Source organism: Hippopotamus amphibius, chromosome 11, assembly GCF_030028045.1.
Source record: "Hippopotamus amphibius kiboko isolate mHipAmp2 chromosome 11, mHipAmp2.hap2, whole genome shotgun sequence".
NCBI classification, from domain to species: Eukaryota; Metazoa; Chordata; class Mammalia; order Artiodactyla; family Hippopotamidae; genus Hippopotamus; species Hippopotamus amphibius.
Genome location: NC_080196.1, coordinates 33024116 through 33049110, shown reverse-complemented (window position 1 = coordinate 33049110; position 24995 = coordinate 33024116). Strand labels below are relative to the sequence as shown.

The 24995-nt window shown below is 36.7% G+C and overlaps 1 protein-coding gene across 5 annotated transcripts in view; it reads right to left on the bottom strand.

Moving 5' to 3' along the window:
* The window catches only part of SUPT3H (SPT3 homolog, SAGA and STAGA complex component), a 451548-nt gene that overhangs the window by 111543 nt on the left and 315010 nt on the right, over positions 1–24995 (bottom strand). For all 5 annotated transcript variants that reach the window (XM_057699373.1, XM_057699374.1, XM_057699371.1 and 2 more), the window contains 4 exons: positions 15399–15474; positions 9990–10102; positions 9141–9248; positions 4946–5113 (listed from right to left, as the gene is read on the bottom strand). In XM_057699373.1, coding sequence (XP_057555356.1) covers positions 4946–5113; positions 9141–9248; positions 9990–10102; positions 15399–15474 — 465 coding nt within the window. The remainder of the gene's footprint in view (positions 1–4945; positions 5114–9140; positions 9249–9989; positions 10103–15398; positions 15475–24995) is intronic.

Genomic DNA, 24995 nt, shown 5'->3' with positions numbered 1-24995 from the left:
AGGTTAATTACAACTTCTTACATACTTTGTAAAGCAAATCCACTCAAGAGGTCTTTTAGGTAACATTCTATTACCCTAGTTTTAGTTACTTAATGAGTTGGAGAGCACTATAGCTGAAATTCTTTAAAACTACTTTATAATACAGAAGTTCCTTATAGTTCAGAGTTTTCCTTAATAAATAAGCAGTGAGCTCTGTCACTTTGAAAGTTAAAGGGGGAGTTTAGGTATGAGGATGAAATTTAAATCTGCTTACTATCAATTATAAAATTATATCTTGGCATAGTTCCACTATTAGTAATAGCAAATGGTTCCTACTGTGCCAGCAAACTTGTAGACAAAAGTATAAACTTTGCACAAATTATGAAAAACAAGGATCCGAAAGCAACAAAGGTGGATCTAACGCAGGCAGAAACTGAAAAGGGGAGTACCTACATTTAGAAGGAGGGAATGGCTGTGGGTTGAGTTTTCTGTTTTTAATGTTTTAGCCTAAGGGTAGGCTCTAGTCAGTACAGGGAGCACATGACCTTAGAGGCATGAAGAACTATAGGCCAGAGTTCAGGGCGACTACAGTAGGTGTAAGTGAAAAAGAAAATCCCCAAAAGGACAGAATCAAAGAAGGGAGGTCCCAAATTCCGTGTATAAATTTTACCCAAATCTTTGATGACTAACTTCTAAACTATTCCTTTGTGGTACCAAATCCAAGAAAGCCAGGTAAAGCTAAATGAAGCGAAGAGAGAGTCTAGCTGCTGAAGAGGAATTTGAGTTCGGACTTTATAGAGTTCTGTCTAGAAAAGTAAACTGCCTGCTTAACGCACATATGCACATAACACCACCACCACCAGCACTCTTCATAGGAATATAACAGCACCTGAAATCTCTGCAATAGATTACTCACAATGTCCATGACATAATTTAAAATTACTAGACTTGCAACAATACAAGAAAGCATGACTTATACTCAATGGAGACTAAAATAATCCAGATATTTAATTTATCACATAAGGATTTTAAAGCAGCTATTATGAAATAAACTTGTAATAAATGACAAAAATAATAGTAGATAAATATAAACTACAAAAAGAAATCAAAAGGAAATTATAAAACTATAAAATAAAGTATCAGAACTAAGACATTACTGGATGAGTGTTAAGTTTGAAGCTGACAGTAGATAGAGTTTGGAACATAAAGGAAGATCAATAGAAGTTATCCAACCTGAAGAACAGAGAGAAAAGACTGGAAGAGAAATTAAATAGAGCTTCAGGAACATGTGGAAAGGTATCAGAGTAACTAATGAATACGTACTTGGAGTCTCGGAATGGGAGAAGAGGGAGTATGAGGCAGACAACATATCTTAAGAAATAATTGCTGGGCTTCCTAGGTGGCACAGTGGTTGAGAATCCACCTGCCAATGCAGGGGCACGGGTTCGATCCCTGCTCCAGAAAGATCCCACATGCCGTGCAACAACTAAGCCTGTGCGCCACAACTATTGAGCCTGTGCTCTAGAGCCCGTGAGCCACAACTATTGGGCCCATGTGCTGCAACTACTGAAGCCCATGTGCCTAGAGCCTGTGCTCCACAACAAGAGAAGCCATGGCAATGAGGAGCCCATGCACCACAACGAAGAGTAGCTCCCACTCACTGCAACTAAAAAGAAAGCCTGCACACAGCAAAAAAAAAAAGACCCAACACAGCCAATAAAATAAATTTAAAAAAAAAAAGAAAGAAATAATTGCTGATAATTCCTCCCAATTTAAAAATATTTAATTTTCAAGAAGCTCAGTGAACCATAAGCAGAATAAATACAAAAGAAAACTATATCTATGGATATCATGGTCAAACTGCTAAAAACTAAAAATAAAGATACAATTTTGAAAGCACCCAGAGAAAAATAACACAGAAACAAAACTACCAAATCTCCTGATGTGATTAAAATAAAAAGGATGCTAGAAATTAAAGTACTGAAAATAAAATTGTCAATCCAGAATTCTATATCCAGTGAAAATATCTCCCAAAAATGAAAAGTAAAGATATTTTCAGAAAAATGAAAATTGAGAAACCATCACTAGCCAACAATGCGCTATAACAAGTGCTAAATAAAATTTAGTAGAACAAAAAAGGAAAATGATACCAGAAGGAAAGTCTGATCATCAAAAAGAAATTGAGGGATAGTGGAAATGGTAAATGTTAAAGTCATTTGATTATTTAAAGCAAAAATAGTATTATGGTTTATAACATATGTCAATGTAACATGTATATCAACTATAGCATAAAGAATAAGACTAAAGTAAATAAACCCATAAAAATATAAAAGTCTCACAATTTCATGTGGGTAAAATGGCACAGTAACAACTTCAAGTACATTGAAAATTTAAGGCTCTATACAATATTCCTTATCACAACCATTAAAAAAAGGATGCAAAGAGACTTCACTAAGTAATCAGCAGATACATTAAAACAGATTTTTAAAGGAGTGTATAATTAAACCCAAAAGAAGATAGGAAAGAAAAACAGGAAAAAAAAGTAGAGAAATCAAGTAGGAAAAGAGCTGACCTATAGCCAAACCATGTCAATACATACATTAAATATCACAGATTTAAAGAGTAAAATTAAAAGATACAGAAAGAAAGGAAAAAGAAGCAAGAGCCAACAATTTTTTGTTTACAAAAGATGTATTTTAAATATTAAAGATACAGATATACTGAAAGGAAATGGACAGAAAAACATATATCATGTAAATAGCATAAGAAGGCTGGAATAGCTATATTAATCAGATAAAACAGAGTTCAAGATGGATAGTATTGCCAGTGATGAAAAGAGAGATTTCATAAAGATAAGTAAATGGAGCGATAAGCCATGTTCATGGATTATACAACTTGGTATTGTGAAGACATTTATATCCTCAAACTGATGGAAGAGTTCAAGCCAATCCCCTTCAAAATTCCACCAGGCTTTCCCTTTTTCTTTTGCTTTCTTTCTATATCTCCCTTTCTTTCTTTCGTTTTTTTCTTTTTTGGGTAGAAACTAAATTTTAATTCTAAAATTTACATAGAAATGCAAGGATACAACATATCCATATTAAACCTGAAAAATAAAGTCTGAGGACTTACTCTACCTGACTCTAAGACCTACTATAAAGCTACAGTAATCAAGACAGATGACAGTGACAAAAGAACTGACAAATAAGTCAATAAAATCAAACTGAAATCCCAGAAATAAACTGACACAGATACATGGTCATTTGATTTTCAACAAAGCCACCAAAGCAATCCAATGGGAGAAAAGAGTCTTCAACAAGTGGTTCTGCAATAACTAGGTGTCCATATGTAAAAAAGTGAACTTGGCCTCAACTCATAAAAGACACAAAAATTAATATGACTTGATTAATGGAACTTAATATAAAAGGTAAAGCTAAAAAGCTTCCAGAAGAAAACACAGGAGAACATCATCATGAATTGGGAGTAGCCAAAGGTTTCTTAGGACATAGAAAACAATAAACAAAAGAAAAAATTGGGTAAATTAGATTTCATTAGAAGTTCAAAACTTTTGCTCATCAAAATACACCATAAAGACAATGAACAGGTGAACAACAAACAGAGAAAATACGTGAAAAACATATATTTGACATAAGATTGTTATACAGGATATATAAAGAACTTATACAAATTGGTAACAAAAGACAACCCTCTTGCCAAAATTTTGTGTAAAATATTTGAAAAGACTCCTCCCTAAGGAAGATATATGAATGGCCAATCAGTACATGAAAAAATGCTCTGCATTATCAATCATCAGGAAAATACAAACTCAAACTGTAGTGAATTATTATTTAAATATCCATCAGAATGGTTAAAAGTAAAAACAATGACAACATCAAATGTCGATGAGCACGTGGAGCAACTGAAATTCTCATATGTTGCTGGTGAAAGTATAAAATGATACAACCATTTGGGAAAAAAAAATTCTTGCAGTTTCTTTAAAAACTGAATACATAGATATTTTATGACCCAGTAATTTCATTCCTAGCTATTTACCTAAGAAAAATGACAGCATTTGTCCATAAAGACTTGTACAATAATGCTCATAACAGGTTTATTCATAATACCCCCAAAACTGGAAACAGCCACCAAATGAGAACGAGTAAACTGATTTATACAAGCAACTTAATCATCACTAAAGAAGAAATTATACCTATACTGAAAAACATAAACTTCAAAAATATTCTGAGTAAAAGAAATTTCACACACAAGAGTATACATACTATATATACTCTCTTTATATGAGGTTCTAGAACAGAAAAAACTATTCCATGATGAAAAAATCAGAACAGTGTTTGCCTTTGAGGATGGTGACAGGACTGTCTGGAGGAGGTATGAGTAACTTTCTGAATTGATGGTAATATTTTTTTTTATCTTGAGAGGGGATTAGAAAACAACAAATTTCTACATTGTCAAAATTCATCAAATGGTATCCTTAAGAACTGAGTGGTACATTGTATATAAATTTAACCTTTAAAAAAAAAGGAATCATAAATAAAGTACACATAATGAAGTGTTTAGGCATGAGTGTACTGATGTCTGCAGTCTACTTTTCAATGTATTAAAAAAAAAGAACTAATGGATGGATAAAAGAACAATCGGATGTATACATATAGTTAATGTAAATACAGTAAATATATGGTTAATATATTAAATATAGGAAAATGTTAATCATAGAATCTAGATGGCAGATATATGGTATTCACTCTACATTTTTTAAAAATATTTTTGTATGTCTGAAAATTTTCACAATAAAATATTAGAAAAAATCAATTATCTTGCAAATTGGCTGCTTCCAAAAATCTGATTTATAAGTAAATCAGAACACATTTTCCATACTCAACAAGATCTCTCCACTCTGCATCAGAAAGAAAAAAGAAAGGAAAAAAAAAAAGGAAAAACTATCACTGACCTTTTTTCTTTTCCTTTGTTTGGTTTTAGCTGAGTCTTGTCCAGCACTCCCATTCCCTAGGGATCCTGACGTGGTTTTCCCTGAGTGCTGTGATCCAGATGACGGAGCTGTTGGTGTAGGAGGAGGTGTGTTATCAGGAGAGTCTGGGTAGGACTTCAGGCAAGACCCCTGTCCAAAGAAATGTGGCTTTGAAATCAAGCAACCAGAACTTCTGATAACATTTGATTTTGTTTAATATCTCATGAATTCAGTAATATTTGAAAGTTATAAAAACACAATTTATTATTATCCAGTCCACAGATATGATGCCCAAAGGGTCTCTCTCTATTAATATATATCAATTAATATATAATTAATTTATAATTAATCTGTCTATATATAATTAATATATATATTAATTTTTAATCTGATTACTTAGATAAAAATCAGGATTCCTCAGATACAGCTTCCAAAATTTCTGCTGATTTTGTCAGATAGAGATATTTTTACTGAGAAGCTTTGTCAGCGTTTCAAACTCACTCTAAAGGAAGTTCTAAACTTTCCCCCCAAACAGGATGTCTTCCAGACATTCTTTGTATCACGGTGACCAGCCAACTCAGTGCTTCAGGGTCACTGTAGATACATCTCCAGCTCCTCCAACACATAGTTCCTTCATCCCTTCAGAACATCCCTCATATCTATCTGCTTTCTTTGACCATGACTGCAAGTCTACTCTCTCTTCCATGTGGAAGCACTTCAAATATTTGAAGACTGTTTATTTCACAGCTTCTTCCCTTCTATAGGTCAAAAACCTCAAGTTCCTTCCACCACTTATTATGAGACATGCTTTCAGGTCCCCCTCTTCCCCCGCGCATTACTCTCCTTTAGACATTCTCCACTTTGTCCACGTGCATTCTACAGAATGGTGCCTAAACACTGACACAAAACAAAAAACGTTTCTTTTTCAGTTACATCACAATATTGGCTCCTAAGAAATTTATAGGCAAATTGAAGTCTCTAAGTCTTTTTCATATATGGTATTAATCTACATTTCCCTCATCCTATCAACTGTAATAACCATACTATCTACTGGCCTACAATTCTCTGTGATGTATTTTAAAAATTATGCTAAGCTGGGACTTCCTAGGTGGTGCAGTGGGTAAGAATCCGCCTGCCAATGCAGGGGACACGGGTTCAATCCCTGCCCCAGGAAGATACCACATGCCGCGGAGCAACTAAGCCTGTGCGCCACAGCTATTAGGCTGCGCTCTAGAGCCCGCGAGCCACAACTACTGAGCCCATGTGCCACAACTACTGAAGCCCATGCACCTAGAGCCCATGCTCTGCAACGAGAGGCCACCACAATGAGAAGCCCGCGCACCACAATGAAGAGTAGCCCCCACTCGCCGCAACTAGAGAAAGCCCATGTGCAGCAACGAAGACCCAACATAACCAATAAAATAAATAAATTAATTAATTAAAAAAAAAGACACAACCTTTATTTAAAAAAAAATTATGCTAAGCTTTGTAAACTGTTTTGCTGAAATTCAGGTATTGTTTTCAAGAGTATTTCTTTGATTTGCTTGCCTAGAAACATCAAACAAGAAGGAATAAAGCTAACACAGCATGAGCTGTTCTTAGGAAAAACAAGATAACTCCTAGAGATCATTGCTTCCAGTATATAAACCATATATTAGGGAAAAAAATCTAGAAAATTAACTCAAATTAATATTAACCTTGATAATCTGAAAAACCCAAGCTTAACTAGGTCAGTTTCTTATATGGTTAATGTTCAAGAATGATAATTATTAAAATAGAATGCACTGTGTATTAACTTCATGCCTTGAGTTTCCACTTCCAATCTACTGTACATAGCACCTCCATTTGGATCTTCTTAAAATACCCTTTTGAACTCACCATCCTTTAGCCAAGAAACTTTCAATTCTTCCTTAATAACTCTTAAGTGTCTAAGGCCTTTATTTTCTAATCTAACTTCCTACTACCCCTTCTCAATGAATCCTTGGCTTGAAGACTGTTCAATCACAGTCGCCTCTAACCCCCCGTACAATTACACTTATGTTGCCTCTGAGGCCGAGAGTATTTTCCCCACTTTTACCATCTCATCAAAGTCTTATCCTTCCTTCAACACCCAAATTCCTCTCTGAAGTCTTCTTTCATGGTAATTAAGGAGTTGTTTTTAATCTCTGAAATTTCTGTCTACACCAGTCATTTGGAAATCAGTACACACAATCTTGAATTGTCTGTTTGCTTGTTCATTTACTTCCTTGTTTGTTTTACAGAATGTTCTATCTTCCTGAATACAGATCATATTAGTCTCCTGAGCCCCCATTGGTACCTCATTTGATAAAGTCCTTAAAGCAGGCCCTTGATAGTGTTTTGCAATGTTGATAGTGATTTGAAATGTTGATGTAAGATCCCTACTCTAGAGTGGCCATTCTTTTTGTGTTATGTCAGGTAATAAAGGGCAGAAAGACTTCCAGTCCCTCAGAATGTTCATTCTGACCACCAGTCACGTTGGAGGAGGGGTGTCTGGCAGGCCAGGGAAAGCTTGAGGCTTGTACTACCATATTTAGCCAGGATGCTTCCTGACACTCATGCTCCCACCTCCCAGAGAGCCCAGGAAATTCAGCACACATAAGCCATCTTTCTTAACTGCTGGGTAGCTGGGAACAGCAGCTGTGGTTGCTGAGCAGTTGCCCAGGGCAGCTTGGCCACCCTGGAGAACCAAGACAGTGGGGGGAAATAAAGAGTTTTCCTAGCCATGTAAGCAGTCCCTTGACTGTTAAGGGAAAACTAGGCTTGTTATGTTCACTGTAAATTTCTTCAATTAGAAATGTTACAACAAATTTGTCTGATATTAATGAAAAGCATACTTACACACATATTCATAAAGTGAACATGTACCAAAGACAGTTTAAAGGGTGTTCTTTGACATCATAATTTGGGTTTGTAACATAAAGAAAACAAATAGTGTTTAATCAACTGGGTAAGCTTTAGGGACTTTTAAGGTATGTTCACTGATAATGATGTATGACCTTTTCCAAGAAAATAATGGATTTTTAATGAGCATAAACATTTTAATTCCTACTTTAGTTCTAAGCCAATCTGGTTCTACAAGGGGCATAAAAAGATGTTAAACTTTTGGTATGTAATAAGATATAGGCATATACCTTCATATATTGTATAAGTATCCTAGAGCAGAGATACACCTAAATTCAGGGTCCATTGGGTTCACAGTTCCCTTATATCCACAGAATGGTTTCAGAAGGTCTCTGAACACCCTGAAATTGTATACAAAATTTGCAAATGTATTTATGGAGAAAGCGTTTACAGTTTTATTCATTCTTTGAATGGCCTGGCCATTTTCGGGTTATATGTTTCACCCAACTTGAGCCAAAGCTCACTTCACACTTATATATGTGGATGTTAACCTAACCTCCTTGCTGCCTTCTCTAAGGTTATTAGGTTGAATTATATGAAACTGATGTTAATGTTAGTAAAAAAAAAAGTCAAATTATTGGCAAATTCATTAAATAGATATTATATTTCTGGTTTTTAGGCACATGCTGCTTACAGAGAATATTTTTTATGCCAAAAAGGATACGCAGTTATTACACAGCATTAAAGTTGGCAAGAATCCTTAAAGTTGGTAAGAAGCCTTTATAGTCCTCACAGGTGCAGATTCCAGCACCATAAACTGAATCAGAAAGGATGTGATCACCACATGACAGGGCCAATCGAAATACAAAGGCTAAATGGAGCCGTGCTTCTTTAAATCATGCTTAGAGGAGGATCAATAACTGGAAAGTAAAACTATCAATAAATGCCAGGAATTATTATTACATGAATAATAATAATTCTCTCATCTTTGAAGCAAAAAGAAATAACTTTTCTCAGTGTTATTCCATTACATAAACCAGGTGTTCATCTCCCATGGAAATGAGAGATGCGCTCTCACTGAAGGGCCGGGAAAGCTAAATAAGGCCAGGAGAAGGTGAAAAAATCATTGTATTAAGTGGATTGTTAGGGCCTGGTACACAGTAGGTATTTGTTTGAATGTTGAATGTATTAAGATTCCTTGGCCGAAGGCTATATATTCCTACATAATATTTTTCTTAGAACTACTAATGTAAATACCAGACATGAGAAAAAAAAAATCCACAGATGTGTCAAAGACAGATTTTTTAATACTCACCTCAGCAGAGTTGTGATACTGAATGAAGGTGGCAGAAATGGCATGGCTGAAGGGGTCTCCTGCCTTGGTTACCATGTCCTGCCTCACGAGAAGGGCCAGATCCACTAACTAGAAGGTCAGAGCAATGAAAATAAAGTCACATAGCTGGAAACCATCATCAATGTCACCGAAATGGTAAAAATAAAAGCAATATACCCCAAGCGTTATTGATAATACTGGCTGCCTGAAAATCTGTACTGTGGACATGAGCATATGCTTTCATTGGCTGATCAGTGGACCTATACACGAACATAAATGATATATTCTGACCTCCTAATGGAGTGGTTCTCAAAGTTCATAATCACTAGGGAAACATTTTAAAATACAGATTTCTCCAAGATTCTAATTTGGTAGATCTGCTGTGGGGTGCAGCTGAGAAATTTACATTTTAAACAAAAACCAAGGAGATGCTGATGCTTGCAGTCTAAGAACCATGCTCTGAGAAACTATCAGAGGGCAGTGATTCCAGACTCAGATTTTGGTAAGCCCTCAGTAGTTTGTACCTTTCTAGAAAACCCCAAAATCATCACTAAACAGGAGAGATGTGTACTTAGAGTTCAATGTTGAGGAAAAGTATGCAAGGATTCCATTTCTGGTTTGGCTAAAGTTGCAAGAAACAGTCACCTTTAGCCTAACACCCACCGGAGCTTAGGATGCAAAGAAACATAATTGAACTAAATTTCAGAAAATGATGAGATTGTCATAAGAGAGAACTTATGGTTGTTCTCATTCCTGGTAGAGCAGCAGGTGGAAGAATTGATCATGGACAGGCATAGGGAGAAAGCAGATACGACAGAAGAGAATTCTTACCTGTGCCACAGTTTCATACGCTAAATATGCTAAAATTTCCATAGCGACAACATTGGGCTTTATCTCCATACTGCTGCAGTCCAACCAGTCTCGAAATTTGGAGGCTTTTTTGGCTGGCCATTAAAAAAAAGTATGGAAAATTTATTTTTTGAAGTGTTTTAATACTGCATTTTACTATCACAAAATGAAAAATATATCTATTGAAAACTGCATATGAAAAACAATGCATATAAAATGCAACATTTTTGAAGTTTTATTAGTGTCTAGATATTCCAGCCCCAAGAAATCTCTTATATATTTGCATCTTTAGTATCTCTGTTACATAACATTGTATACTAAACCACTTAATTGCACTTCTAACAATGTGTCATAACAAGTTATCGTTGACCATAGCCTATGTTATAACAATAGTCAGAAGAATTACTTGCTTGATGTAACTTTAATTTATTCTTGTGGAAAGAAAATCCTGCAAGAAAGAAACTATGATAAAAAATGAACATATAGAAATTGCATTTTTAATACTTTTCAAAATGTGTCTATTACTTGAATAGGCTCAAGTTGTGAATTCAGAATTAAGGAGAATAAACTGAGATCTGGTCTGATCTAAGTCTGTGGTTACATTCTCCTGATTACAAAGATGTCTAAATTCTTAAGCCTGACTCTCAAAACCACTCAGGCTGATTCCAACCTGCCTTTATATTATTCGCTGTTAAATGTCACCTGGCCTTGAATATAATCGTCTCTGTGTTCACCCCTGCATGGGATACTCTCCCATCACTCTGCTTTACTCATATGATTCCTGCCCATACAAGCCAAAGGCATCCATTCCCAACTCTAGTCATTTACTGAACACTTTTATCACCAAAGATCCTTCTGTGTCTGCCTATAATTTCTCAAGCCAGGTTACAAGCTTCTCGTGGGCCAACACCATGCGTCACGTCTCTCTGCATACCTAACAGTACTAAGCACATATGGAACCTTCTGCTAAATATCCCTAAACCACCACAGTGCTAAGCAGAGTCTAACTTGATGTAGGCTCTTCATTAGATATTACTAATTTAACTAGTAACCTAGAGGGAGAAGATTGATACTGAAGATTCTGTCATATCTATAACACAATCATCTTTTAGAAAACTCCACTGATTATTCTTTTGATTCATCTGGCCCCACAGGTCTATAAAACACTTAGCAGTAACTCCAAGCATGATGTTTTGATCCTTATAGATACAGTCTTCATGGATTCCACATACAGAAGAATGTTTTGTGAAATAAATCACAGGAGACATTAAGTCCTGCTGTTGAAGCACATATCCAAAGCTGTCAACTGTGGCAGAATTACGATGATCCCGCTTAAAGCTATCTCCCTAAAGTAACCAATCTTTCCAATGCTCTCTGACACGCAGCATTCCATCTAACTAGTAAGCTGCAATAGCTCACCAAACACTTGGTTAACATCTGTGGAATACTTCTGAAGTTCAAGTTAACAGGCAGCAATTTGGCAAGATCAATAAAATGTACCTTATTCACGTCTCCCTTTGACAAATAGTAACACAGAAACAGGTATTTTGTGACTATGCTCTAAACACTTTATTTTAAAAGTAAGGGAAAGGAGAGTTCTTGGTATTCTGTCAGGTGTCTCTACCTAAGCAACAGAGTCGGCAGCTTCCTCACTAGATCTTCCGTGCTGAGATTGCAGAGATGAGGACCACGGGTCCACCACCGTACCCCAGCACCCAGAACAGTGCCTGCCATTAGCACACTCACCATAAAACTGATAGAAGAGAGAATGAATGAATGAACAAACAAATGAAAGGCATTTCTTCTCCAAAAGAGTAGCATTCAAATTTTTCCATACATCAAAAAAGATGCATAAGACCACTTGGGTTACTGCTATTCCAACAATCTTCCAGGTGAAGGTTCTCTGAGCTAATCCCCTCCCTGTCACCTGGAGAAGGACTGTTTCAGAGATGGACCTTTCCATGGTAATGCTGATTCCAAAAAAAAAAAAAAAAAGAGGCACAGATACCCCTAGTCATGATAGCTTGTTTTCACCAGAGGTAAGGGGACATGAAACTGAATGAGTTCCTTCTCGTTCACTTCTCTTCTCAATATATCAGGAGAAAGGGTAATCCTAGAAATTGATCAACAATTTAAATAGAACTTTGACCAAAGGTAAAAAATTCCTGGGATTATGCTCTTTCTGACACTGCCTGGGTTTTCAGCCTGTGCTGGAAATAAAATAACTTTACATAATAATTTCATATGGAAACTTAAGGTTAGTTAATTCTCATACACGTTATCTTTCTCACCAGGGGTCAGTGGCAAAATTCAGGTTTCTCTCAATACTCCATCCTCTCAGCCTGTACACTGTGTCGTTATTTCTACCACATCTCTTCTTACCAGCCTGTCCATTCCTGAACCCTTCCCTCAGGGCCTCTGAAATGGACATTCCACTCCGAAGAAAACCTGTAACTTCCATCTCTTCAAAATCACTGTTCTTTGGGTAAATAAAAAATAACCTTCCTCAGAAAGGGCATATAGAAGGAAACTTCTATAGTAGGGGTTCCTTCTTTCTTTCCTTTTATGTGTATTTATTGATCAGCTACTGACTGCCAACCTGTTCATTTCCCCATATACCCGAGGGCCTGGAAGCAATATCTTCATTCTCTTCCTTTCTCCCACAGGAAAAACATAGAACAAGTAGTCATGAGATTTCTAATCAACAACAGAGGCTAAAAGACATTGAAATCATGTTTTAACCAATACCTATTAGTCTACAATTTCCTACTTAACTAAACTATCATTTAAGTATGAGGGCAAAATAAAGCCATTTTTAAGACAAAAATGAGTGCTACAGAGGCTTGGGAAAAACAAAATTAGGCTGAGAAAGGAAGTTTAGATACAGGCGTACCTTGGAGATATTGTGGGTTTGGTTCCAGACCACCACAATAAATCAAAAATTGCAATAAAGCAAGTTACACGTATTTTTTGGTTTTCCAGTGCACATAAAAGCTATGTTTACACTATACTGTAGTCTGTTAAATGTAAAATAACATTATGTCTAAAAAAATGTACATAGCTTAATTTAAAATAATCCTGTTTGAAAAATGGCACCAATAGACTAGCTTGACGCAGGGTTGCCACAAACCTTCAATTTGTAAAAAACACACTCTCTCGGAAGCACAATACAACAAAGAGCAGTAAAACGAGGTATGCCTGTAAATGCCAACTTAAAAAATTTTAAGTCATGGATGTACTTCAGAAAAATTAAGGATAGCAACTAAGATAACATCAATAGGATATATAATATACAAACTTGCTGATGAAAAATGGGATGAAGAAAACCCAATCGATCCAAAGAAAAGGAGGAAAACCAAATAAAAAAGTGCCGTCAATTCAAAACACAACATAAGACATCACATATAAACCCAAATGTGTAAGTAATTAAATACATATAAATTAAACTCATCAATTAAAATACAAAGAGACTCTCGGATTGACTCAAAAGAAAATTTAGGTATTTGTTTACGAAATTCACACATAAAACAACAGGTTGAAAGGACTGGAAACAGGTTTATCAAATCCTAACTAAATTAAAGATTTGTGAATTAATATCAGATTTTAAAAGACTTTAAGGGAAATGACTATCTGGCTTATACAAATATAAAAACAAAACACTGGTGAACGAGCTCAGTGTCCTGGTTTTACAACTTACCCTCAGCCTGTAAAGTTACAGATATGTTACTTTAAAATGTACCAGTCATCTCAGCTACTGAGTGCTATGATAAAATATTTACGAAGACACACATGGCTGGATCACAATTCCTATATCTTGGTAATCCATCAGGAAAGGAATGAAGAGAGTCCAGTTCTGGAGTTGCTGACCCCCTCGAACTGACCATTCCCAACTGTGGCATCTAAGACAGATTCTCCATGATGGAGCACTTATGGACACCATGTAAAGAAATATTTTTAAATGCCCAAATCCTTCCTCTTTAAAGAAAAAAAATTAAGCATAAGATGCTCTTTATACTATAATTATTTTACACAGAAATAGAAAGTATTAATTTTTAACCTACTACAGTTTATTACTGAGCTACAAACCAAATAATTGAGTTATGAAAAATCAGATTTTTAAACAAAAGATGTATTAGGACACGTCAGTGCCTACATGTTTTAGTGTGAAGTGGCACGTCTGTTCCTTTAAGTAAATTACATTTAAAATATGATTTTAAAAAATAGTTCAATAGCACTAAATGTTACTTTATAAAATGGAGATTTATACTTATAAAAGACTTGAATGCCATTTTTAAACCTAAAATTTACAATACAAAAACCTCTCATTTGCTGAAATTGCCATGATCTGAAGTGTCATTTACTTAATGCTTCACAGATGTATGATGCCAAATTGTTAGCCAGGCTGCAAAGTATATTTAGTTAGGAAAAAAAAATCTTCCCAAACATGTTTTCCTATATTTTACTGACATTTACATGGGGCACTATTTGAAATGTGTCATTTATTTGCACTTTATGATCTATAAATGAAGCTCTTATTTCTTTTTCCAAATCAAATACGTTGTTATTGCGACCACATAATAGCTTTTCGTGTAAAGACACCATTGTGTCTATGATCCTTCAGATTAGGGTCATGTGCTACTTTGTCATATTTTTAACTGGACTTTTCATCACACTTAGTCTTTGACCTTTACCCCGAGAGTCTTAGTCATCCCTGAACTGTCGCTGTAAGGATGTTTTGCTACACCATTTAGCCCACTATTTATCAAGAGCTTTTATGTACTCTTAGTAAGCTGTGTGCAGGGGTGGGACAGCACTAATTTTACCCTAGGTACAAGAGCGTGGACTAATGAATTTGGCTAACATGGAACGCCTGCCACAGTAGGAGCTTAGAGACAAAGACAGAACAGACTGCTGATATGTTCTATTATGGCAATATGAGTGTGCACACATGAAGGGAAGGTTTGGTATTTATTAATAGTAGGGGCTTAGTAAATGTCATGACTGTACTACTACAGTCCATTATGGGTCAAGTACAATCAGCAATGCTAGTGTAAAAATGACCAAGAAACCGAGAAAGAAATCAAATGGGAATATCACAAAAAATGGAATTTTTTTTGACTAAAAGTAATGTGAATAATTAACATGGCTCTCTGTGTATTACCAGCATCCTTTAAAACCTCTTAGTACTGTTAAGTGCAAAACAGCAGAGGGAGGTAAAACCTTTTATGGGCTCCCCTACAACGCAGAGGCTGTTTCCATAATAGTTATAACTATGCATATATGTACTCAACGCACCAATTTCTAAGGAACAGAGATCGTGCTGTACTTTAGTGTATCTGTAACACATAATCTCTTAAGCATATAATGAAGCAACGTCAAACGCTTACTTACAGAAACTTAATTGTCGACTTTCACAGAATTCTGCATATTGAGCCGAATCCATAATTCGAGTCTGTCTTTCTGCTCTCTAACAGATAAAAATAAAGAGACACACAAACAATTTTAAAGCAGGTGGACTATCATATGTTTGCACAGCTAAAACCCAAAAGTGAAATTCCATTTCCTTTCCTTATTCTAGGTGAGTAGTTTAGTACCACCGTAAATACCGTGATTTGTAAAATTATGATGGGTAACGGTAGTTTTGAAGCTTGTTTCCTTGGGAAATAAAGGTTAAAAAACCATTTTCTAGTCCTCTGTTACTTTTATTATAGTGGAAGAAAAAACTAAAGGGCCTCACTTCTTAGACTGTGCACTTGCAAATTTTCTTTAACTCTACCACCCTCTTAAAGAAAAAGAAAACTGTGAGGCGACAGCAAAGCAAACAGACAATGTTACTAACTATTCTTGTCCATCTGCCATAAAGCTGGGATTTTCCAATGTTAAAAAATAGGAGTCAACAAATGGAATCTATATGTTTCCCTTCAGTTAGAACACAGAGCCAGAGCTAACAAATCCATATTTTAAATTGCAAAGGAAACAAAGAAAAAGGTAAACACAACACAAATCCTTTAATCTGAGTCCAGGTATGATTCACAGTTCGGTATAGTTTCATTCGTGGGTTTTTGGATTCAGTACAGCAGATGTTTGCTGCTTCACTGTCCCACAAGAGGTAGGATAATTATAATTCACCCATAGTTTGGTGGGAAAGAATACGACCGCTTCCGCTTCCTTGGCAAGGGAAGCATTTTGAAATGAGACAGGCTGGTACTCCTTGGAATGAGTTTCTGGCCAGGAAAGGAAAAAAATTCCCTGAGACTTAAAATTTTTTTCTGCTTTGGAAGGATTTTCAGCAAGTTTTCTTTATCACAGTTGGTGGAATACATAAGTACCACCTCTAACATCTGTGGATATTTTTATATTGTTTTAAAACTGAAATTATTCTTTTTCATTTTGTTTGATTTGGGCGAGTGGACAACTTAATTCCAATGATCTATCAGTTCATGGAATGAATAATGGCACACAAGCTGCAGCTCCACACAGAAAAGGTAGACGGGGTGGAGGGACTGAGGCAAAATTTACTAACTACTGTGGTTCCTTCTAAGACCACTGATTATTTTTTCTCTCCCTTCTCTCCCCACCACTCTTTCCTTCCTCATCTCCTCCACACATATTCACAAACACATATATGTATTGACACAAACTCAGACTTCTCTTGTTTATTTATCCTCTAGGTTCAAGCATCCTTTTCGACCATGTACAAGTAAACATTACACACACACACGTGCATGTACATGTATGTGTACATGTATCCTGTTGTGCCTGTATTTGAAACATGCTTCCTTAAGTGTATATTACTGGATGAATTTTTATGTACTCAGAAGGATTTTTTGATATATGAACGCATGATTTAGTTTTGTCCTTTTTAATGTATCTGATACATGACTGTTTGCTAATGGAAAACAGGAAGCAAGGAAGTGATAATTTATGTTCTGAACATAACAAATTAGTTACTAATGTGTTTATTAAAACAAAAAACCTCTGAGACTGACATCTTTAATGAATGTACATATTACGTATGTATGTCTATAAGCATGTCTATATGCACATCTGATTGTCTGTCTGTGTCTGACTATAGCAGGAACCTCTCAGGTTTGAATGTCTAGCTCCTAAAAAATATCTGACACATGGTAAACGAGCAAAAACAATTTGTGGGATAAACAAATGCTACCATCTTGGTCTATGATGCGGGCAAATGACTGTACTGCAACCAATCCTTCACTATCCATGTGCTCCTCCAGGTCTCCTCTGCTACTCTCCAGCTAGGCAGCCTCATCCACCAAACACATGCTAGACAGAAAGGAATCAGATGACTATGGAAAAAGAAAGTTCCCAAGGAGAGTCTTAATACTAACTTTTCTTCCAAAACCTGGACATTCAAGGTTTGGTTTCTGTATACATGCTTAGATAGCTTAGATCGCTGAGGTATTTTAATTCCTCCAGCATCTGCGCAGTCACCTTCAACCTCGGGAGCCTCATGAAGCTATGAGGGCATGCAGAGAAATCATTCACCAAGAGTTCCAGCATACAGTCGACGTGAAGCCGCTGACTCCACAGCAAAGATTCACAGGGAGTACAAAATCACAGCATGTTAAAGCTGGAGAGTGGCTTAAAGTTCATCTTGTTCAATCTCTCTCATTTCAGAGATAAGGAAGTTGAGGTTCAGAAATGATTTGCCAAAGGTGACCAACTTAGAACTGAAGACTAGGCCTCTCAATTCCTTGAGGAAGCCTACTTTCATTACAAAGAGCTGTCTCCAACCTAGAGTAATTTTTGACTCCAATATTTTATTTGGGATCCTCGAAACTCTATATCTTACTAAACTCTATATCTTACTAAACTCTACTCACATATACTCTATATCTAAACTCTAAATCTTAATAAACTCTGTATCTTACTAAACTCTATCTTACTAAACTCTATGCTCTCTCTCTATATATACTGTCTCTATATATACTCTATATCTAAACTCTAAACTCTATATCTTACTAAACTATATCTTATTGAAATGTATTATGGAACCATGGTAATTAACATGCCCAAACTGTTCATGAGAAAATGAAATTAGTGAGGCCCTGAATCAGCAAAGAAGGCAGATCTGGGGATAACCTAGTGCACAGGGTACAAACTGTACTGTACCTGACAGTGCATGGTGGTGCTGCAAACACGTCACAAGCGTGGAGGGATACTGACGCCCCTCAACCTTCCGGATGCCACACAAGGCTGAGGCAACAGAAACTCCAGGCTTGCATCTGGCTACTAGCAGCCTTGTACATTTACCTTGGTGTGGCATAAAAATGTTATCATTTTCTGTGTGTCCCATGACATGAAAGAGGTTGGGAAGCACTGCTACCAATGTCCTCAGAACATACACTACATGTCACCGGGCATGCATACTATTTACAGCATGGTCAAGTGTGCTCAATAGGAAATCAGAGACGCTAACTGGGACTTGAAGGTGATGAGGATGGTTCATATCTGCTCCTCATGCTAATTTCTGTTTACTCCTCTCTCCTCCCCAGGAATTGTTTCAAATAACCAAAAAAAGGGGACAAATTTGGCCTCATAAAAGCATCCAAACCATCCGGCACCTGATTACATTATCCCCTGATCTTGCACTATCACCTCAAAAACTGGGAAAGTCAGAAAATATCTAATCTTCATGGACTATGTACTCCTCAAAGATAGTAACTATATTTTGCTTCTATAATCTCAGTGTTGGCCACTGCTTAGCTTGGACTTACCTGGGCCTCAGTAAACATCTGCTGGCTGGCTGAATGACTGGGCAGGTGGATGGGTAGATTGAGGCAAAAGAAATGCACATAAATCCTTGATGGCTGATCTAAAATCAGGAACTGTAATATTTGTAATCAAATTGTACAAATTCCAGGGAGGACAGGCAGTTTTTTAAGCCAAAGACCCATAAAAAGCAAGACATTGGCCAACAATTAACCTAAGGCTGGCTCTTATTTTCTGTGTTATCCTAAATCCACCTCCCTTCTGCCTCTCTTCAGATCACCCTCTGTAATCCACAGTAAAGTACACACTGGCTGTCCTTTTCTACTCCTGGAACTTTGCGAAATCTCTGGAAAAAGAGTCAAGGGGGAAGAAAATCATAAGCCTAATAAAATAGCATTAACAGAATAACAATGCCTACTCTTTATACAGAGCAGCGTTATAACCTTTAAGATGAACAGTTTTCATAGCTCCATTTTACAAGCTGAGCACACTGAGGTGTAGGGAAGCTAACGAAAAAAAGAAAAAAAATTTAAAGTACATAGTTAACAAAGAGGCAAAGCGATAAGTAAAACTTGGGTTGCTCCCAAATGACGTACTCTGAGGTATATCACTAAGTCGTCATATCAGATTAATCTCAGCTTCTATTCATCCTGAACATCCTCAAATGACACACGCTCTCCTGATCTCAGACTGCCACACAAATGTCAGGTTGTCTCTGGATTACTCATGCTTTTGTATCTACAAGTCCAGTTCGTCTTCTGCTTCAGCTGGCACTTCTACCCACTCCTCACTTTCTTTAGGTATCAGCAATGCCCTTGAACACTCATAAAAATATGCTGCATACTCAGAGGCTTTTCGGAAATTGAACCTTACTGGTACTACAACATAGCAAAGTTTAGCATGTGGGGGCACACATAGATGCATTACCTTTGAAAGAATTATTCCTAAAATTTTCCAAATACCCAATAATATTTTAAAATTTAACTGAAATAGCATTAAAAAAAGGTAAAAGAGAATAGTTATGCTAATAGTCATTCATCTCATTATCAAGGCTACAGGTCTCTCTGGTTATTGTAAAACAGAAGGCAGAATTCCCTGTCAGGTGAACTCACTTTCTGGGTCCTACCTAAATGAAAATAGGGGAGCAAATATCCCTTTACATGCAGTATTTAGTATAAACTGTTTGTTCAATACTTCAAAGTAACAGTCTCAGTATATATTTGCTAATTTAAATTTTTAGTAAAAAGCTTTTATTTCAGTTGATGTGAAATTGCTTGTGTCATTGAAAAATACTTTCAATGACAGCAGAGACAATCATCATTTGCTTCTGCCTATGCCGGTTTGAGGTATGAGGCTGGATTACTTCTGCTGCATGCGGTTTCATTTAAATTCTCTGCATGCTTTCCCTGGAGCATAAGTAAAGGTTATAGAAGCTATGTGTAGGCATATCTCTTGGCAGCTTCTCAAGACACATGACTTTCTTCAGCAACACAGAATCACAGAACATAAGTTTTAAACCAAGATGAAAGTTTATCTGCTTTCACCTCTACCTTGAATCTTTAAGAAAAATCTTATTTTGAAGTCTTAGAAGTCTTACAATTGAAATGCAAAGTCCTTTCTGCCTGGAAAAGGCTAAATGCCAATGGTAATGTACCAAATACCTTATGTTAGAAGGGAACTGGTTGCTGAACTTGAAAACTTCATACAGAGTGGCTGCAGCAGCACCCAGCAATGTGATGGCATGTGACCTGTGGAATGTTTATGCGTGTTCATGTATGCTGGGGTCCACAGCAGAAGGATACTCGCAGATCAGTAAACACCACAGGATGCTGAAGCACCTTAGAAACCACATACGCCCCCAACTCACTGTAGAGATAAGGAAGCTGAGGTCCAGAAAGGTTACAGGGTTGATCTGGATTACTGCAGAGGCAAGCCGGTACCGAGGTGAGCGCTGGCTCTGCTTGCTGGGTCAGTCTGTAATTTACTAGATTCCCCCACCCAAGAGTTAAGTGAGTCTTCCTCAAAACAGCTCGTAGATGCCCCTGCTTTTAACGCCCACTGCCAACGCTCATCACTTTGGGCCTGGAGTACTGCAACAGGTTTCTGCTGGTGCCTTCCAAATATTTGAATTCTCCCAACCCATCTGCGTACAATTACTTTAAATAAAAACAAAGAGAAAAGAGCTTGGCACAAAGGTCAGCCTTTGTCACGTCTGCCATGTTCTGTTGTCCCCTGCCCCTCCCTCACGATTGTGCTGGACGTCCCCTCTCCCATCCCCATGGTAACGTAACTCCTTCCGTTTCAGCGTAAGTACCGCCTCCTCTAGCACGTTTTCCCTTACGATCCCAGGTCACATTGATTCTCTTCTGAATCATATGTATTCTCCTAGACAGTATTATACCCCTGCACTTTGCTATGTGTCCTACTTCTGTCTCCCCTCAGAGATTATAGCTGCAAGAACGTAGTATTAACTGAAAAAAAGCAAGCTGAGAATTAGAATGTATGTACCTTGATCCCATTTACGTTTAAACACAAGCATGCACACGCAGCACACATACACATATGTGAACATCTGGAAGTATATACATTATGCTTTTAACAGTATTAATCTCGGGGGGTAACATTATAGGGAACTTTTACTTTTTCAGGTATGCATTTCAGTAATGAAAATTCTTCTTCTTAACAGCACTACAATTAGGGAAAAAAAAGGTTTTTTGAAAGTAGTCTTGCTTGACTTACAGAAGATCATTAAATAAATGTCCATATGCAGAAAAATAATCAAAGTGGTGACTCAAGAGGCAGAAAAATCACAGACAGACAGCACGGGCTTGGATGTATGTTCTCATTGACAGAGCGAAAGAGGGAGAGAATGGAGAATGTTACCGCAGTGTTAAGGGGGTAACATTCTGATTGATGGGATTCTGACTGATGTAATCTTGAAATCAAAAGTTCATTTAATTTTGACCCAGAATTTTCTCTGAATTATACAACTGAATAAAAACACAATATATTTCCTAGCCTAAAAATAAAGGTTTCCATTGGTACTGCTTTGTTCCCCCAGAGTGATTTTTATAACCCACCAATTTTATGTGTCCAAGGTATTAGGAATGTATTATAATAGTTATATGAAGTTTCCTAAAGAAACAGCTGTAGACTCTAGGAGAACATTCAAGGGATTTAAAAGGAATTTTGTGCTAAAAATAAGTGAGTAATTCTCAGCAAGTACAAAAGCATCAGTGATTGAGAAATACACAAAAGGATATTTGTGATATTAGTTCATCACAGAGTTGTTTCAAAATATTGGATTTTTTTAGTCTATACTCTTTGGGTCTAAATATATTAATGTCAACACAGGAGTTTTTTTCTTTTCTATATATTTTAAACTATGAAGAATGAACATGACTGGTTATATAAGGAAAACATAATTATTATTAAAATCAAAATACATTTTAAATTGGGGTAATGTCTGCTTCAAATTTTTTAATCTGAATTTACTAAGCTAGTAGTGGGGAAAATTATTCCCAATAAAATATTTCCTGTCTTGGGATACAATGTGTGCTAAGAAAAGTATCACTTTTTTCCAATAACTTAGTACCAAACAACCTAATCCCGTATTTAGTTGTAAACCCTCATGTAGTATTAGTATTAATTTTTACTGATGTTTTCCTGAAATTGTAAACATGCTCTGTAATAACTAAGTTGGCAAATAATATAAAAAGCTATGTGAGTTTCTGCCCAAACTAGTTCTTTAAAGTGATAGAAGACTGACCGCTTTTTTATTTTCCTGATTGAGGGTGTTATAACCCTTTTTTTGTGGTTTCTATTTGGCTGCATATCCAAAAGTGAACATATTAGGTTGATATATGTAAGCTCTTTAAGTATTCTAAATAATGTTCCTAAAAATTCTCATAGGTTTACGTAATATCCAGATACGTCGACATAACTTTATAGTCTAGCAAATACACAAGGATACAGTTAAATATTTTGGTCATTCAGGGTAAAACTTTACAACTGGAAAATATGTATAATAAAGCAACTATTGCACAAAATTTAATTCATACTTTCTCTTTAACCTTGAATGAGAGCTGCAGACCTTTCCACTTTGATTTAGTCAAGATCAAATTCTCAAGCAGTTCGACATGCACACTGAACGCTGGCTGGCTTCACTTATATAGTAGGAAAGCCTGGCATCTTTAAAATAAAATTCTGTGAAGCGGGGAGCCTGTCAGTGCAGCCTGGCTCTCACCATCCTCTTTGAGGATATATGAAACTCTGCATAGAACCAGGAAGAAAGAGCCCTCCTTGGAATTTACCTTTGTTGCTACTACGTGATACATCTGGGTGTTTTCACCAAGGATTTTTATTTTCAATATGTGAAAATAAAATTCTTTACCTTAGCTTACTTCATCGATTAATTCCTTCTAAGCACGTTCCATGAGCTCTACCTTTAAAAATATAAACTACTGGAATAAACTACTTTTCATCACCTTCCACTTTTACTACTACTTCTCTGGTCCAAGCCATCATCATCATCTCTCCTTTGGATTACTGCAATAATCTCCTAATGGCTCTTCCTGCTTTCACTCTTCCTCCTCTCCTATCCCCACCCCTGACAGTCTATTCACTGAACAATGGCCAGAGTGATCTTTTAAAAGATGAAAATCAGATCATGCTATTTATGATCAAAACTTCCATATATCTATTCTTTCCAATATAAAATAAAAATTCAAACAAAAACTTCCAATAGCTTCTCTTCACACATAGAAAAAAAAGCCAAAATCCTCAGAATGATCTATAAATCCCTATATAATCTAGTTCCCTATTACTCTTTGATCTCACCTCCTACCACTCTCCTTCTCACTCCACTCTAGCCGCACCAGCCTATCCTGCTTTCTTGAAAATGCCAAATACATTTCCACACCAGGGCCCTTTGCATTTACTATACTCTGTCCAGAATATCTTAACCCCACATCACTGTCTGGCTTGCTCCCTTACTTCCTTCAGGTTTCTGTTCAATAGTCACCTTATCAGAGAAGCTATTTATGGCTACTTAATATAAAATAGCAGCTCCCCCAGGTCACTCTCTATCCATTACCTTGTTTCATTTTTCTTTATAGCTCTAACTACCATTTGCTACAATAATATTATATACTTATTTGTTTATTGTCTCTTTCTCCCCAACTAGAATGTAAGTTCCCTGATGGCAGAGACTATGTCTATTTTATTCAGTGCTAAATCCCCACAGCCTCTTCAGAGCTTGACACATAGTAGTGTTTCATAAATACTGGTGGGACAAACACGTATATACTTTTTTCTATATAAAAGTATTTTCTCAGTCTTGGCACTACTAACATTTTGGGCTGAGTAATTCTTTGTTGTGGGTCTGTCCTGTGCCCTGTAGGATGTTTAGCAGCATCCTTGACCTCAACCCACTAGATGCCAATAGTATCTGCCCACCACTTCGTGGGCTGTAAAAACCAAAAATGTATCTAAACATCGCCAAGTGTCCCCCTAGGGGCAAAACCACACCCAGTTGAGAACCACTAGTCTAAGGGGAAGGGGAGTAACACTGGTTGACTCACTGCTATGTGTGGGAGCCACACTTTGTCCTTTCATTATCTCTTTTAATTCTTCCAATAATCTCAATGGGCAGATATAATTCCCGTTTTAAAAATGAAGCATCTATGGCTCAGATACGTTAGGTAACTTATCTAAGTTTGCTAAGCAGGTAAGGCAGGTGCATTCTGAAACCAGGTCTGTCTTATTCCAAAGTCTATGCTCTTCTTACTATGAATCCTCATTAATGAAACTGCTAAAGCAGAGGTGATAGAAGGGAGGGAAGGAGCCTTAGAGCCCTCCTCCAATTGTCCTTCTCTGCAAGATATTTTTCAATGAAACACCAAAAATTGCAGGGCAGAACTTGAAAAGCACTGTGCTATCGTATGCTACCTGCCCTTCAAGGAAAAAGCACTGTGCCTCTACATCTGGCTTCAAAACAGAGGCCACTTCAACCTGTGAGACTCACAGGATGACCATGATACTGAAGGAACAACTCACCCCCACACATCAGTCAGAGTGACCTTTTAAAAATGGAATCATGTGTCATTTCTAACAAATCCCTCCTTGGTTCTGACATCATGGTCTATTGCAAAAGTGACAAGCTTATCTGTGGAGCACGGACAAAAGAGAGCTTCTAAAACAGGGACCAGAACAAACACTGCTCCTTTCAACCCTCCTGAACCAATACACCAG